Raw genomic sequence first — 17,676 nt, 5'->3', positions numbered from 1 at the left:
CACTCTGCTAATAATTCTAATAATGAGTATTTTTGGCAGCTAGAGAAACTTTCCCAGGCAAACGTCATACAATAGCCTTTGGTCACTTATTCACATATTAAGACTAAAGATTCAAACGTGTCAAATGAGGAGCTGCTTTGTTTATTAGTTTGTGGTAAATGAATGAAGCGCAAATTATTTGCATGCAAAATAAATAATGAAGTTTTATCACAGACCCCTCTAGAGCCTCAAGATCATAAATGATAAAGCTGGAGCAAATTGTAGATACTTTATATACTGCTCGGTAGTGTACCCTTATTTAAGATATCAACATGTATTCTTTAATTAGTAGTTCGTTAGTTGGTAATCCTAATCTAAATCTACAAAGTAGCCTACTAAAGTAAAATAAATGTAGTCAGTATACAACCTCAGAGTTGAACTTATAATAGCCAGCCTTGATACATTCTCACTCTCACGTTTGTTTGTTTTTACAATCAAATCAGAGTGATACCTCCTTTTCACAAAAACGATCTTCGATAGCTCGTGCAGGTGCGCATCCCTCGACAGGTGCGCTCGTGTCGTCACTGCCTAGTTACAAGTGCCAGGAAGAAGAAAGATTTCCAAACTTAGTTACCATGGCGGCGCTGACACGGCGCAGCTCGTTTTAGACCCACTGAGAGCTTCTAATCGGACGGTTTGACGAGAACTTGAGCAGAAGGAGTTTTATAAGTCGAGGAGGAGAAAGGAGGTCCAGGCGGAGACATGGGGAAGAAACAGGAGAACCAGGACTCCGAGTACGGTGAGTGGACCTCACACACCCTGCAGGGCTCACGTGAACTAACGTTAACTAGATTAACCCTCCTGTTACCTTCGGGGTCAATTTGACAACATTCGATGTTTAAAGTCTCAAAATATATGATTGACATGTTTTTTGATTCATATTTCACGACTTTTCCTTATTTAATGAGAACAACTGGGTCAACATAAAATGAACATGATTACATGTTTTCAATGTCCTGAACACAACTCGTGCACATCGGTGTTCTTTGGGGTCAATTTGACCCCAGGCTGAAATATCAACATTTTATAGACTTATTTTATAGGTGTGAGTTGTTTTGGATGATATTGAGGTCACTATAACTATAACATGCCATTTTTAAAATCTTCAAAGAGGTTTTAGGACCTAACATAACCAGCAAACCACAGATAGTTCACATATGACGCGGGGGAGGGGCAAACATGTACAAGTTTACACAGCAGCCTTCTACACACTTTTTTATTTAAGGGCGATTTCGGTATCAACAAACACACATTACGTACCTGACACTTAAACACGGGAACTAATTGGAATTAGAATAATTTTCTGGAGGTTTAAAGAGCTGGAGTCCAATTGACCTCGAGGGTAAAATATATTTTAGTACATTTGAAGGTAACAGGAGGGTTAACTGTTCTCTCTGAGTCGAGAGCGTTTACACCTGCATATTCCTCATTTAATTCAACAGGTACTGGACTACACGGGTTATGAGTAAATAGTGCCAAAGAGGCCAAACGTAGGCCTGTCGGCCGAGGGCCACCATTATCCTCAATAACCAGGTTTATTGATAACTTATTGAACTGTCATAACATGTATATAACATCCCAGACATGTGACCTAGCTACAGAAGAGGACATGTTTAAGACGAGGACGCTTTGATTGGCTTCCAAGTAATTTTTTAGGACATTCTAAAATTAAGACATAATAAAAAAAATAGGAAAACAATGTGTTATCATAATTATAATAATATTATTTTTTGTTTAGTTTTCTTCTTAAACAATTATTGGATTATTACACAAAAGTAGGTCTCTAATAACCCTTCAAATAACAAAAAAAGCACCTTTTGGTTTAGTTTCTCGTAATTTCCAAAACCCTAATTTCTCCCTGGGATGACGACATGAAGCATGTGCCGAGGACACATTGATTCCTTTAAGGGGTCACAAGTTAGAAAGACTTAGGAAATGAACAACACTGTCAACTGATCAGAGATTATCATGAAATATAAAGTGCAACGTTGATTTTTTTGCAGCTAAAATAATAAAGAAATAGTGGCAGTCAGCAATTAATAGACGGTCCTGTGAAGATGTTTTACTTTATTTAGTTGTGAGTTAATAACCTTAGCTATTCAGATGTCATACTGGTCGCTTTTATGATGTTAAAGTAGAAAAGAAAAGACAATTGTGAAAGTACTGGGTATTTTTGTTACCGTACTTATTTTATTAATTTATTTGATGATTTTGAATAAATAGGTGCTGAATATTAATTGTCTCTCATCTACTCATCTTAATTCATGGTTTCAGCTGTAATCAGTGTATCTTCCAACTTATTTCTCTATTAATTGTTTGCTCTATAGTCTATAACATGCAATATAATGGTTAAAAATGCCCATCACAAGGTGACATTTTGAAATAGTTTATTTTGTCGGACCAAACAGTCCAAAAGCCAAATATATAAAATTCACAATAAGATAAAAAACGAGACGTGAATCCAAATCTTTTGCTTGAAAATAAACCTACATATTTCTTTTACAACCACAATAGTTACAGATTGTTCTTCTGCCGATCAACCATAGTGTCAGCTCGAACACAGCTCAGCGTCTGAACGGCTGGTTTTGGGGACGTAAACAAACTGAAAGACAAAAACAGTATCGTAAAAGTCACGGACGAGAAAGTTGAATCTGCCTAAATATTTCAGAAACATTCCACGTGTACAGCAGACGTGTGTTTCCCTGTATCCTGTTCGCTCTTCGTGGGATTCGGTACGTCGATAAAGTCTCGAGTCTATTGACAGTCTGGGAGGTTTTGCAAAGACCTCAGTAAACAAAACTCTCCCTGAAGGTAAATATCTGATTTAAAGTCTCTTCAAATAGCTTTTGAAAACATCAGTGCACACGACAGAGGAGACGACAACAGGAGGAGCGCCCACAACAGTCGGAGCCAGGGTTGCCAGGTCTGTGTGACAAACCCAGCCCAATGGCCAATAAAACCAGCCCAAAACCAGCCCAATGGCCAATAAAACCAGCCCAAAAACCAGCCCAATATCAGAACTCAAAATATGCCCGTGCCAAACCATATACACTGCTTTTAAAGTCCAACAGCATTGCTATCATTGCCAAATGTATTGTAATATCTACAAAGTAACACCAAATGTTTAGTATGCCAGCATTAAAAGCAGTTTTCCCGAAACAGTTATTTCACCTAGGTCCTAAAATGGCCTTGTGTAATTAGATACAGTATATTATCATAAATAAAATGTGTGTACGTGCTGATCTGGAGTCAGTTTGGTAGGATTTGGGTATAAATAAATTATTTCATTTAAAATATGGATTTTTATTTAAAGATATTCATGTAATTTGCATGCAAAATAGGTCGACCCGAAACAGCGGACAAAAAATTCAACCCGCGGCAACACTTCAAAAGTAGCCCAATTCCGCGGGAAAACCGCGGACCTGGCAACACTGGTCGGAGCCGACAGTCTCGTAGTCACGGGGGCAGCCTCTGTTCACAACGAGAAACCCTGAACTCATCACCATTTCTAATTGTTATTCTACTTCCTGCTGGCCTGCTGGTTCCCAACGGCCGGACCATCCTTTGTCATGAGGAAGTAGAACTCCCTCGGTTGAACGCAACAAAGACTGCTTGTTGTTGCCTCATTAAGTCCCGCCCTCTTATTGTGACATAGTGTTACCTTCGCATTGAAAATGCGGAAGGTTATGTTTTGATCGCCGTGTATTTATTTATTTATTTATTTGTATGCGTGTTACTCGCATAACTAAAAAAGTGTTAAACCGAATCGCATGAAATTTGGTGGGATGATCGGTTATTATCCGGGGACCATTTGATTAGATTTTGGGATCGATCGGGTCAAAGGTCAAGGTCAAGAAAAGGTCAAAATCTTCTTTTTACCATAGCATGGTCAATTGTTATCCAATTGGCATGCAACTAATGCCAAAATGTTCATAATTCAATGCCCAATCTTGTGATATGCGAAGGTATGCGCTCTACCGAGTGCCCATTCTAGTTAAATATGTCTTGGCTTTCTTGTTTAGAGCTGTGCCACATTTTGAATGCAACCTCATTTCCTGTTAAAGATGTGAAGACACTCTGTGTTTGGAAATGCGTGACTTGTTGCTGTAAATCTTTGTCCATAAAGTGAGTTAAAGCTGCTTGAGGCAAGAAGGGGAAGAGAATCACATGCCATTTAACATCACTCGTAAATGTCGCTAATGTATAAAGACGGCTGCGGTTCAGTGGTTTTGAAAAGGCCACGTATCTGTTTTTTTAAAGTCCATCACACATAAACTAAATATTCCTCCTTTTAGAATATTTTTTTTTTAGGTTTGAATTAAAGATATATTGTTAAAAAAATAATTCAAACTGGTGGACATCTTATTTTGGAAGCAGAAATGTAGTTTTATTATTCAACAGACACTTGCAGATTCAGCAACTCTCCCCATTAGAGCAGAAACCAAAATAATTCTGCATCGTTGTGAGCAGCTGAGTGTCATTTGCCAAAAAAAAACAATTAATGGAATTAATATCATTAAAGTCATATATTAAACTGAACATGGTTAGATTGAATGGTCTTTTTTAAATTTTATCTATAGTGCAAATAACTCAATATTTCCGCTTGTGAATATTTCTAACAAAAACAACTCCTTTCTGCTGCTGCCACGGCGGTGACGTGTTCAAACATAAGAGTATTCAATAACAACAGACCACTTTGAACAATGAAAAACGAAGATACAGCCCGTTCCCATCGTATTTTACACTCTGTCATGACTCTTTTTCTTCCTTGGATAGTTAATTGGTAGCCAGTTACTAAATAACCTGGAGGCTTGTACAAAAAGAACACGTTACAATATTATTACCTCAGTAAAATGACCTCGTAATATAAGGTTTATAAGAATATCCTCATCCCCACATGATGCATGTTGTGAGTCACTGTTGACCGGCGCGAAGTGAAGTATAATAAACCCTTCCTCCTTCAGTCGAGGTCAAGCGATAGCCCTCTCACACGGTCTAAAGGTTTAAAGCTTTCCTCCAGCGTTTTACAAGGGCATACAAACTGAAATGTCCTTTTTCGCTGTGTCACAGACACAAAGCCGTATCCTAGAAGAGCTGAAATCTGACACTCGCAGCACGCGAGAGGCCGATGAACAGGTTTCTTTGTCGATTAATGTTATTCTCTCATTCCCCACAGAGGCGTCGATGTGGTCCGTCTAATTCACGCTTCTTTGTGTGGCTGTCTATTGGCCTGCACTTGTTGTTTACATAAGATCCATAACAGATATTACCGTTGGACGTTTGGTGAGAGGAGAGACCCTCTCATCGAAGACGTGGAATACTTGCTTCGCTTTATTTAACTTGTTTAGGCTCCTGTCCTCAGTGTCTGAGTTTACAGAAGCCCCACTGTGAATGTGTGTTCAGGCGACTGCGAAGCTCCACACGTTCTGCATCCCGTGATGTATATTTGCATCCTACTTGTCAGTCCTGGAACAAGAGCACGCTCGCTGCTGTCTCCATTCACCCCCATTCAAATGACAGCCAGGGGGGAACATTTAGCTCCAGCTACTGTGTCGAGTTGCCCGGCAACAGGTCCATCCTGGCTGGCGATCACATTTAAAGAGCGCGTTACTATTTGCGTGTATCGGATAGGAATCAGAAATCAAACCAAATTAGCACCGGCATCAGGCCGTAAGTTCAGGCTCTTCGTCACAACATGTGACATATCAGTTTTCTGTTGGCGCTGGAGTGCAGGAATGAAGACATCAGGAATGAAGACATCAGGAATGAAGACATCAGGAATGAAGACATCAGGAATGTAGACATCAGGAATGCAGACATGCCATGTTGTTAATTGTAGTATAAAGATGTCTGCATTGTTTCCTCGTGATCTCACTCCCAGCTGCCCGTTGGGTTTTTCCTGCCCGACTGGTTAATGCAACAGAGGCCGATTCATCATAGGGAGGCTCTCATTTTGGGATCTCAGGCAGAAGTTTTCTGACTGTCAAAACGGTTAAAATAATTCCTCCTCCCAAAGACATACTTTGAATTCAAATGATATTTAAATAAGCCTGAGCTGCGAGTTTCAACTCCAACCCTCAACTCCAACCCTCTCCTCTGCACTCGGCACGCGGAGGAGCTAACGTCACCGACACCGCTCCTTAGTTCATATGGAAAGCAGCTTGTCGTACGACATCAACGACACACATGTTATTTCATTGTTGGTTCTTGCTGGCGGTCTCTCTCTCTCTCTCTCTCTCTCTCTCTCTCTCTCTCAATTCAATTGGCATGGATGTTGCAACAACAGTATTGCCAAAGCATCAAGATAAATTAAAATAAAAAAATACAATTTATATGGATAACAATAATAATGAAACATAATAACAAGAATAATAAAACAGAAACAACTACTACTGAAAGAGTGTGTGTCTGTGTGTGTTTGTTTGTGTTTGTGCGCATGTGTGTCTGTGTGTGTTTGTTTGTGCGCATGTGAGTCTGTGTGTGTTTGTGCGCGCGTGTCTGTGTGTGTATCTGTGTGTGTGGTTTCTCTCTCTCTCTCCTGTTCCAGGAAACAACTATGGGTCATTTATTTCCTGTTGAGCTCATTTTATTGTAAATCACCTGTGAGTCATCGTCCCGTAAAAATAGAAGACTCTGAAAACGGACTCGAAGTATTTACTCGTTCGTCGTCCACTTGCACCGTAACTCATTAACTCTAAGAAAATGTCTCGTGTTCACAGTGAGCACCGGACAAAATGTAATTTTTTTAAAAATTCACGCACACTAACTTCAGATTCGGATAAAGATTCAACTGTATTGTCACAGCACAGGGTTCAGGCCCTGTTATTGACATCTTCCCCAGAGCCCCTACACTCAAAAAAACGATTCAAGCCCTTCTTAGAGGTGACACATTTAAATATTGTTTGATACATTTAAATAAATCAATTACAAAACGAAGATATTTATTTTGAATGGGTGTAACACAAAATGTATGAATACTTTCATTTATTAGATTTATTTAGGTTACACTCACAAAAACGATTCAAGCCCTTCTTCGAGGTGACACATTTAAATATTGTTTTATACATTTAAATAAATCAATTACAAAAATAGATATTTATATTTAATGGGTGGAACACAAAATGTATGAATTCTTTCATTTATTAGATTTATTTAGGTTAGATGGTGTGCATATCAACTCAAAATAAATGTGTTTCATTGAGGACTACCCTTTGCGCATGCGCCAGCTGAAAATCAGTTGTTTACAAGGTGAAGACACTTTCAGGGCTGTACGGTGGTGTAGTGGCTAGCACTGTCGCCTCAAAGCCAAAGGTCTGTGGGTTCAATTCCCAGTCGGGGCTTTCCTTCTGTGTGGAGTTTGCATATTTTCTTAGTTAGTTTAGTTTATATTTTGAGTTGGACAAACACAAATTAATTTAATTTAATGAATATCGTTATTTTATTTTAGATGTATTTGATACAAATGAGTTGGACTAACTTAATTACATTGTATTGCACTGATGTGCTAAATTTGAGTTGGAGTTGCATATAATTATTGGATGGAAAACCTGCCAACAATTTAATTGAGTTCATCCAATGAGTCATTTCTTTGAGTGTAGATACGCCACAATGAGTCATTTCTTTGAGTGTAGATACGCCACTCAAGATTGAATCAGCGGTGCATTTCCTTGATGTGGCGCTGCAGATCAAGTGACATTATAAAAGCGAGATAACCTAATGTGTACTTAATAATCTATCTGAAACCAAACACGGGTTATGACGGCGTACATTCACTTTGAATTAAAAAGCTACCCAATGTTTTCTTTTCCCAGGAGAAGCTGCTCAGTTCGACCCAGCATTCAATGGACCCATAAAGAAAAGGTGAATCTGGCTCATGAACTGTTTCCCCACCACCGAACTTATCCCCCAAATCCTCCGCTCAGCTGATTCTGTGTTTGCAAAGTTTCTGTTGAATGACAGAATCACATTTGTGACCCGCGAGGCGAAGCAGAGCTGGGCCTGCTCCCTTTAACCTGCTGCCGCCTCTCTCTCCTCTTCCTCAGAGGATGCACCGATATCATCTGCTGCGTCCTCTTCATGGCCGTCATCCTCGGCTACATCGTAGTCGGGATTTTAGGTAAGAGTAACCCGACGACAACTAAAACGGCTGACCGCCCAAAAATCACCGGCCGGTTCCTCTATTGCTCACGGACACATTTGACCTGGTTTGTTTGTGTCAGGACGACAGCTTGTGGTTTCACCGCCGTGACTTCCTGGATCCAAGAGCTTCAGATCCTAACCAGCCAAGTCACTGTGACAACTGTCACAGTTTCAACATGCGGTTGCTCCATTAAAACCTCAGAAACAGTGTGTGTGTGTGTGTGTGTGTGTGTGTCTCTGACCTCACACACTGGGGCGAGCTCGATGCATCCGATGGCTGCTCGTCGGCATCGCCGCCTCAACAGATTCTGTTTGTGACGTTAACCCCTCGTGTGCTGCGTTGGGCCACAGCCAACGCGATGCTTTCCAAATTCATCTTTAGTGATTCCCAATACTTATGATTGATCATCATCATCAGCTGATTTCCATGTGAACTTCCTGTCAGCGGCTTTTTATTGCCCCGTCGTCAAACTCATTCCAACACTCCAACCCCTCTCTGTTATCTGGAGTCAACACGGGCCTGATAACTAATGTGTGTCAGGAGCTGAGTGTGTCACGAATAATCATTTCCTTCTTTCAATGTTCAAACACGTTGGTTGGACGAGGATCATTTGTTGTAATGCTAAAGTAGAGAAATCTACAGGCCAGTGTTGATTCAAAGCTTTTATTCCTTTGTAACTAAATATTCTAAACACGAGAACCAGCTGTGTGTGCCGAGCTCAGAGGAAGAAACACTCGGGTACATTGACTTAATGCACCGTGCTTTTGTCTACCAAGACTTGTGCGATCAAACCAAACGCTGTGGGAACCAGAGGGGTGTCAATCACTACTCTAAGTGCATCCCGTCAGGCTCTCATTGCCGGTATTAATGCATTTATAGAACTATCAGCCACCAAAACCCCTTCATACGCCCGCTCACTACTCAATATCGTATTCAGTCATCACAGTTTACCTTCTGGTTCATTCCTAAAGTGTCCTTTGCCTTCTGAGGATTAGCTCTTATTGGAGTTATCTGGTTCCATAAAGGTAATAAAGGGCGTAAACATAAGTGAGGATTTTTTGACCCAATCTAAATACGAGGCGGTTCAAGTGTTTGGTCTACAAATTGATGAAGAATAATACAAAAATAAAACTTCTTATGAGTTTGGTCTGACGCCAGAATCAAACCCACGTCTCGCCTCAATCAATCAGTGATGTCACCGTGTGTGTGTGTGTGTGTGTGTGTGTGTGTTTCTTCCAACAGCGTGGCTCTTTGGAGATCCAAGACATGTTCTGTATCCCAGAAACTCAACCGGGTGGTTCTGTGGCATCGAACCAAATGAGTAATTAAATCCATCTCTCGCCTTTTTTTTCCACATCTTTAAATGTACTACGTATAATGAATGTGCATTTCCAAATCAACTCTTCCTTCCTGCCTCCTCTCCCTCAGAGGCCGAGCCAACCTGTTCTACTTTGACATTCTCAAATGTGCCACATCTCTTAACGTCATGGCGTCTGCCCTCAATGGCTTGCAATGTCCGACCACACAGGTAGAGAAGGCTGCTTGATTGATGTTGATTATAATTCTACGGCTAATCAAACTTTTCTTTCTTCCATTGTCCTATAGTGACTCATATTTTTTCCCGTTACTTCCAGGTGTGCGTGGAAAGCTGTCCCAATCAGTTTTGGGCCGTGGGAGTTTCGTCGTATTTTGTCGGCGTGAAACCGGTAAACGTGTTCAACCAGAGCCTCTGCGTGCCGTCTATCGACCTGGCGACCACGACGAAGGTACGCTTTGTTATCGCGTGTTTACTTTTGCGTGTCTCCCTGAAAGTTGCCAAATGTGCCATTTTGTTTTGATTTTATATGTGAAATCTTGTATTTTTATAAATCAGCAACACTTTGACCTGGTCACTCGTGCTCTTTTTAAGACTAGGTGATAATGAGGGCTGTTTTTTCTTTCTTCTCCAGAGTGTTAAGGAAATTGTGGACAATGAGCTTTGTCCTTTCTTCTACATGCCCACGATCTCAGGTGAGTGAACACGCTCCTGAACACGCCGTCACATTCATACCAATGTTGTGTCTGACGATACATGTGCACCGCAGTGAAGTTTAAAGCAGTGTGTGGGCTTAACTTCTCATCACGGCTGTTATTTTTTGTTTCCTTCGGGCGATTATGTGTTATCCTAATTATATTAGAGCGATTTTGTAATGAAGTATAATTTAACCCATTTAAAGCTGATCTCATGTTCTCCGCCGTCAGTGCTGGGTCGATGTTTACCCGACATCCCGGCCCTGGGGAGGATCCCTTCTGACTTTGCCAACATTCCCGGATTACCCTCCTCAGTCAATGACACAGTCAACCAAATCCGGAATGGCACTGGGTAAGATGTGGCACCGGCTCCTGACTGCACATATGAAGACAGACACACTGTCTCTAATAACCCTGTTTCTTTCTCCTCCTCTTCGTCACCAGCTCAGGGTCAGTGGCTACGTGAGTTTGTGTGTTGAGCTTGAGTGTAGAAGCTCGTAGTAGTTGCCTTAGTTGTATTAGTTGCCTTAGTTGCCTTGGTTGCATTAGTTGCCTTAGTTGCATTCGTTGCATTAGTTGCCTTGGTTGCCTGGGTTGCAATAGTTGCATTAGTTGCCTTAGTTGCATTAGTTGCCATAGTTGCATTAGTTGCCATGGTTGCATTAGTTGCATTAGTTGCCTTGGTTGCCTGGGTTGCAATAGTTGCATTAGTTTCCTTAGTTGCCTTAGTTGCATTAGTTGCCATAGTTGCATTGGTTGCATTAGTTGCCATAGTTGCATTGGTTGCATTAGTTGCATTAGTTTCCTTAGTTGCCATAGTTGCATTAGTTGCCTTGGTTGCATTAGTTGCCTTGGTTGCATTAGTTGCCTTGGTTGCCTGGGTTGCAATAGTTGCATTAGTTGCATTAGTTTCCTTAGTTGCCATAGTTGCATTGGTTGCATTAGTTGCCTTAGTTGCATTAGTTGCCTTGGTTGCATTAGTTGCCTTGGTTGCCTGGGTTGCAATAGTTGCATTAGTTGCCTTAGTTTCCTTAGTTGCCTTAGTTGCATTAGTTGCATTGGTTGCATTAGTTGCCATAGTTGCATTGGTTGCATTAGTTGCATTAGTTTCCTTAGTTGCATTAGTTGCATTAGTTACCTTAGTTGCCTTAGTTGCCTTAGTTGCCATGTAAAACTCTCTTGGGACATGCAGTGTCTGGTGGTCTCTCTCTTTGTATCTTTTCCACCTCCCCTCACTGGCCTTCACTGCATTTCTTCGTGTAGCTTCCACCAGGCGCTGCAGAAAAGTGTTGCAGCTGTTTTCTGTCAGTTTGTTGAGAGACGGTAACCAACGCAGCTCGTCCTCGTTTCTGTCTCCAACAGGGACATGGTGAACGGCTTCAACGCCAAGGAGGTCGGCATGCGCATCTTTGAGGATTTTGCGTTGTCATGGCCGTGGATCCTCCTGTGAGTCGCCTTGACCAACTCCAACACACACACACACACACACTGCCACCTGTTGGCTAAATACAGATATACATTTGTCTTGAGATTAATGTGAACTGTTGGTGCTGTCAAATAAGTATTGTATATGTCTTACACAGGGTTCATACGGTCATGGGAAACCTGGAAAAGTCATGGAATTTAAGAATGGTTATTTCCAGGCCTGGAAAAAAAATTAAATCCCGAAAGTTTTTTAAAAAGTCATGGAAATTTGATATATTGACATGTTCATTTACGCAGTTTGATTAAAAGAACAAACTATTATATCAACATTTATTCTTTTAATCAAACTATTCTCTCTTGTTCATTTGTGTCGTTCATACACCGAGATGTCACCAAATGTTTGGAAATTTGGTTTAAAGTCCTGGAAATCCATCGGTCATCATGTGTATGAACCCTGTTACAATGTGATCATTGACCTCTTCAAGCTTTACAAAATAAATCCCCTTGTTGTTGTTTTCTCCCGTCTCAGTGGTCTGCTTATCGCCATGGTGGTCAGCATGCTGTTCCTGTTGCTGCTGAGGTTCACCGCTCCAGTGATGGTGTGGGTGCTCATCATAGGGGTCCTGGGTGCCGGGGCCTACGGTAAACACTCAGCCGGAGCACTTTTCATGGCAAAGTAGATCTTTAAAAAAGAAATATTCATATTTATGCAATTTCCTTCCACTGATTTCAACAAATTAACTTGTTGTTAGCAGCCGCATAATAACCACGTGTGTCTCTTACTTGTGCTGGTTGGAAACAGACCTGTAAGAGATGCTGGCCCCGTGTTTAATCTCATTTAGAAAGTGAAGCTCAGAAGTGACCGTTGTATGTACTGGTCCTGAACACAAAGTCCAGAAGGGTTTATTACCTTCGCATTGAAAATGCGGAAGGTTATGTTTTGATCGCCGTGTATTTATGTATTTATTTATTTATTTGTATGCGTGTTATTCGCATAACACAAAAAGTATTAAACCGAATCGCATGAAATTTGGTGGGATGATTGGTTATTATACGGGGACCATTTGATTAGATTTTGGGATCAATCGGGTCAAAGGTCAAGGTCATGAAAAGGTCAACATCTTCTTTTTACCATAGCACGGTCAATTTTTATCCAATTGGCATGCAACTAATGCCAACATGTTCACAATTCAATGCCCAATCTTGTGATATGCGAAGGTATGCACTCTACCGAGTGCCCGTTCTAGTTTGTTATGAGAAGATGATGTGTGTCTATAAGTCGCCTCTGAGTTGTTGTGTTTCTCTCGTAGGCATCTGGCACTGCTACTGGGAATATGATACCTTAAAGCAGGCGTCGGCCACCATCTCGGATATTGGCTTCACCACCAACTTAGACGTCTACCTGCAAGTCCAAGAGACCTGGCTGGCCTTCTGTGAGTCACACACACACACACACACACACACACACACACACACACACACACACACACACACACACACACACACAACCTTTCTCACATCGGGGGATGAGTCTAGTTGTTGTACTTTGGGGGAGGGGGGTGGGGGGGGCATACCCGTACAGAGGAAATAAGAGCTATAAAAAGGGAGATAACTAATAACGTCATAAATACTGAACCAGATCCAAAAATAAAAGCAATAAAACGCTTGTGGGCGTACGCACGAGTCACATGTCATGTTTATAACAGCAGTTGACTTGTGACATTGTGTAATGCGTCTGATAAGTGATAACACTGATTTAAGTGCACTGATTGGTTGCCAGAGTATTTGTTATTCTTAGGAGTAGCAGTGTTTCCTTCTTGTCCACAGTGATCATCATATCTGTGGCGGAGGCGATCATTCTCCTGACCATCATCTTCTTGCGGTCAAGGATCCTCATCGCCATCGCTCTGATCCAGGAGTCAAGCAAGTTAGTCCTGGTGTCATACATGTTATCTCATTCACGACTCCACCTAACATAAACCCATGTCTGTTCTTCATCTTAAAGGGGAGTTATCTGCAGCGTTATCTAACCCATGTTTAATGTATTGTTATCATCCTTATCTTTTTCCTTGAAGAGTGCGCATGGCCTTGGCATAACCTTGTAGTGTGTGTGTTCCTATACCACAGGGCAATCAGTCACATGATGTCCTCTCTGCTCTACCCCCTGGTGACCTTTGTTCTCCTGCTGGTGTGCGTCGCTTACTGGGGCGCCACTGCTTTGTATCCTTTTGTTTGTTTGTTTGTGTATTTTATTCAGTCAATCAAATCAAATACAATACAATATTATCCTATATAATATACAAAAGAGAGAGACTGAAAAGGTATAGGTAGAAGCAAAAAATGCTTATAAATTCCTATCCTAAATTGAAATCAAAATAAATGAGAAAATTAATATAAAATAAAGAGGAAAATAAAACAACAACAACACAACAACAATAAACAAAATAAAAAACAAAATATATTTATATATACAACCACATACATCTTCCATAATAATACGTTTTTAATTACATTTATAACTCTCAAGAATTGTTTTATAAACTGCTTTGTATCCTTTTGATTTGATGTGTGTATGTGTGTTTGCATGTTGTTAATCACACAGTGCAGTTTGAGACTACAGTGAGGTCGTTTATGAGAAGACTCCGTCACCCACTGTGTGTTTATCTATTTTACCCTACGATCCCTTCTCCCGGCCAGAGAATCTGTGCTTTGCTTAAACTGATGAATATTAGATATTTGGCCACTTCGGGAGGCCCGATCTACAAAGTGGTGGCTCTGAACTCCACGGCTGACGACTGCAGCAGTATCAATGGCACTGTGGACTGTGACCCTCAGGTGAGTGACTGGCAGGAGGGGAACCAGGTGTGGATAAACATTGTGAGCTGCACTAAAACATGTCACACATGCTCCAATCGGTTGAATGAGCCCGTGGAAGGAATCGGCTGTGAGCTTTCAAACCACCTGTTACACAACTATAAGATACCAATAATAAACTAAATTATCAGCCATCTAGAAAAGCTAAATTCACCACGTTCAAACACCAGAGACGCTGATATGATAGCAGGTCATACCGTTGATGCTCAGACGCATCGTCCACACCCCCCCCTCGCCCCTTCTTACTCTCTGGTTCGTTCATTCTCCCGTCTCCCCCTCCTCAGAACTTCACCGCGGCGGACTACCCGGGCTGCCCCTTTGCCAGCTGCATCTTCATCAAGTACAACGACGAGGGTCTGTTCCAGAGGAACCTCTTCAACCTGCAGATCTACAACGCCGTGGCGTTCCTCTGGTGCGTCAACTTCGTCATCGCCTTGGGGCAGTGCACGCTGGCGGGGGCCTTCGCCTCCTACTACTGGGCCTTCACCAAGCCGGACGACATCCCCACGTTTCCCCTGAGCGCGAGCTTCTTGCGCTCTCTCAGGTAGGTCGAATGAGCTGCCGTCACGTTGGTGGAACTCCTGCAAGGAGACGTGCATCATCATTCTACTGACATGATGACGTCATGTCTCAGAGGGCTGTGGAGGAAGAAGCTTTTTATTTCACCTTAAAGTTAATATTACTCGTCACAGGACACACCGGCAGACTGCAGTTCCCCTCTCTGACTTCGAGAGGAGGCGTCAGACCTGCACATAACCATCTTGTTCATTTCAGGTACCATGTGGGCTCCTTGGCGTTCGGAGCTTTGATCCTGACCCTGGTGCAGATAGCCAGGATGATTCTGGAGTACATTGACCACAAAACGAGAGGTACTCGTCTTATAGTCGCTGTGTTACTTTAATGAATACTGGGCATGTTCTCACGGCTTGGTTTATTTCTGTGCTTCAGTTTGAATAAGGGTCACATGCACTTTTAGACTCAATGATAGAATAAATAAATCCCATGACATATTTCACACTATTTCAAAATGTGGGTATTTTGAGTTTTCCCAGATGAACTGAAGGAGGAATTACTTTACGGGAATGTATTTACGTTAATGGCGACCAACACATGGCGGGCTACTGAACACGTTGTGGCGGTCTGTCTCCAGCGGCGCAGAATCCATGTGCACGGTTCATCCTGTGCTGCATGAAGTGCTGCCTCTGGTGTCTGGAGAAGTTCATCAAGTTCCTCAACAGGAACGCGTACATCATGGTAAGCACCACACATGTATTGCACAGCTGTCGGCCCCTCCTATTTTAATTGCTGCTCTAGTTGTGTCGTTATTTACCAAGCTATCAAAGGGGAAACAAACGTGCTTTGTTCTTTTCTTCGACTGAATGTGAAACCATTTTGTTTTCTCAGATTGCAATTTACGGGAAAAACTTCTGCGTCTCGGCCAAAAACGCTTTCATGCTGCTCATGAGAAACGTCGTGAGGTTTGTGGGCACGTTTTGTGTTTCCAGTGCCAGCCGGACACATTTCTGTCTGACCTGTTCACGACAAAGAAGACCTTCGGGAGTGTTTGAGCGGCTCTTATTTCCCCTGCGTGTCCCCTCAGGGTCGTGGTGCTCGATAAAGTCACGGACCTGCTGCTGTTCTTCGGGAAGCTCCTGGTGGTCGCAGGAGTAGGTGAGAGTGATGTGCAAGGGCATGTTCCTTAAATGAACTCTGTTATGTCTCTTAACTTTTCGTTCCTTTTAACTCGTCTCGTTCTGTGTTTTTTGTTTGTAACTATGCTTTAAATATGTTGCTGCCTGTCTTGTCCAGTTCGCCCTCGAAAAAGAGATTTTGAATCTCAATGAGGTTCATCTGCTTAAATAAAGGTTTTAAAAAAAAAACACACATTTTCACACAGTTGTGTGGCAAAGATCAAAGCGTCTCTTCTCACCTCGATCGATGGAATTATGAAGAGTATTTTGCTCCCCGTATCTTCCCTCAACACAGAATGCAACATGAAGCATAATAAGCGTGGAGATGAATGCATCAGGAAAGAGAGGAGGCACTGACGTCTCCATCTTGTTTCAGGCATACTGTCCTTCTTCTTCTTCTCTCGACGGATTTTATTACCAGGCAACACCTTCCGCTCTGAAACCCTCAACTACTACTGGATGCCCATTATCGTACGTTACTGATGCTTCTCCTCCTTTTTTAATAGTAATCAAAGTTTGTCGTTAGTCTTATCTTGTTTGTTGTCATTTGCAGACGGTGGTGTTTGGCAGCTACCTCATCGCTCATGGATTCTTCAGTGTGTACAACATGTGTGTGGACACACTCTTCCTCTGCTTCTGTGAGTCGACTGAGCGTGGCCCGTTCACGTTATTGACACACAGATACGACCAACACTTAGAAAATATATTCAAATTATGTTTAGTTCATTTTAATCATTTAAAGCGAAGACGCTAAACACCAAACTTGGATTTTCTTTTTTAAATACATTACAGACAGAAATAATCACACATGGTCCGTTTTCATATTTCCACTCATTTTCTCTCTCTCAGTGGAGGACTTGGAGCGTAACGATGGATCGCAGGAGAAGCCGTACTATATGTCCAAAAACCTCATGAAGATCCTCAACAAATCCAACAAAGCACCAAAAAAGGGTAAAGGGAAGGACTGAAGATCGCTTTACGCCTTAAACACTGTCGTTTTATTCAGGATACATTTACATCCTTTTTCAACCCGTTCAACCAAAATTTATTTGCAAGTTTTGCACTTTTTAATGGTTTTATTTTGTCTGTGCATTTAGTATTAATGTCTGTACACATGAAATAATTAATGTGGATGTGGGTCATGTGATATTTTAAGTTGCAAGGTGTCTTGCATGACTTTTCATTTGTTAAAATGTTTTTGATTTGGCATTTTATCTTTTGATTTAACTGAAAGTCCTACAATATTTCTTCTGTTATTGTAAACAATATTTGCTTGTGGATTTTTCTCCCCTTTCAAGAAGTACCTTCTATCAAATGAAAAAAGTGCCGATACGTTATATATTTTTGTATATATATAAAAGATTGTTTTATAAAACATTTTTATGACCAATGTTATTGAACACAAATATAAAAATGAATGTAAATGAACTTTTTGGCTGCACTTGAACCCTCAGCTTCTCATCCTCCAGCCTCCAGAACATGTCAACAGACATTCTG

At 41.5% G+C, this 17,676-nt stretch overlaps 1 protein-coding gene across 1 annotated transcript; it reads left to right on the top strand.

Moving 5' to 3' along the window:
• Positions 1–573: 573 nt before the first annotated feature.
• slc44a4 (solute carrier family 44 member 4) lies at positions 574–17,558 on the top strand. Its single transcript, XM_056411653.1, has 22 exons — positions 574–778; positions 7,851–7,899; positions 8,082–8,155; positions 9,422–9,500; positions 9,608–9,707; positions 9,814–9,945; positions 10,129–10,189; positions 10,421–10,541; positions 11,552–11,635; positions 12,144–12,256; positions 12,925–13,047; positions 13,442–13,541; positions 13,742–13,834; positions 14,347–14,449; positions 14,773–15,032; positions 15,263–15,357; positions 15,639–15,742; positions 15,893–15,966; positions 16,089–16,159; positions 16,556–16,650; positions 16,733–16,817; positions 17,029–17,558. The coding sequence occupies exons 1-22, from the start codon at positions 742–744 to the stop codon at positions 17,145–17,147; spliced, it is 2,172 nt and encodes a 723-aa protein (XP_056267628.1). The 5' UTR covers positions 574–741; the 3' UTR covers positions 17,148–17,558.
• The last annotated feature ends 118 nt before the right edge of the window (positions 17,559–17,676 follow it).

The sequence above is a fragment of the Pseudoliparis swirei genome, chromosome 1 (genome assembly GCF_029220125.1).
Source record: "Pseudoliparis swirei isolate HS2019 ecotype Mariana Trench chromosome 1, NWPU_hadal_v1, whole genome shotgun sequence".
Lineage (NCBI taxonomy): Eukaryota > Metazoa > Chordata > Actinopteri > Perciformes > Liparidae > Pseudoliparis > Pseudoliparis swirei.
Note: the sequence above shows the minus strand (reverse complement) of the source record. Positions and strands in the feature narration are given on the sequence as shown.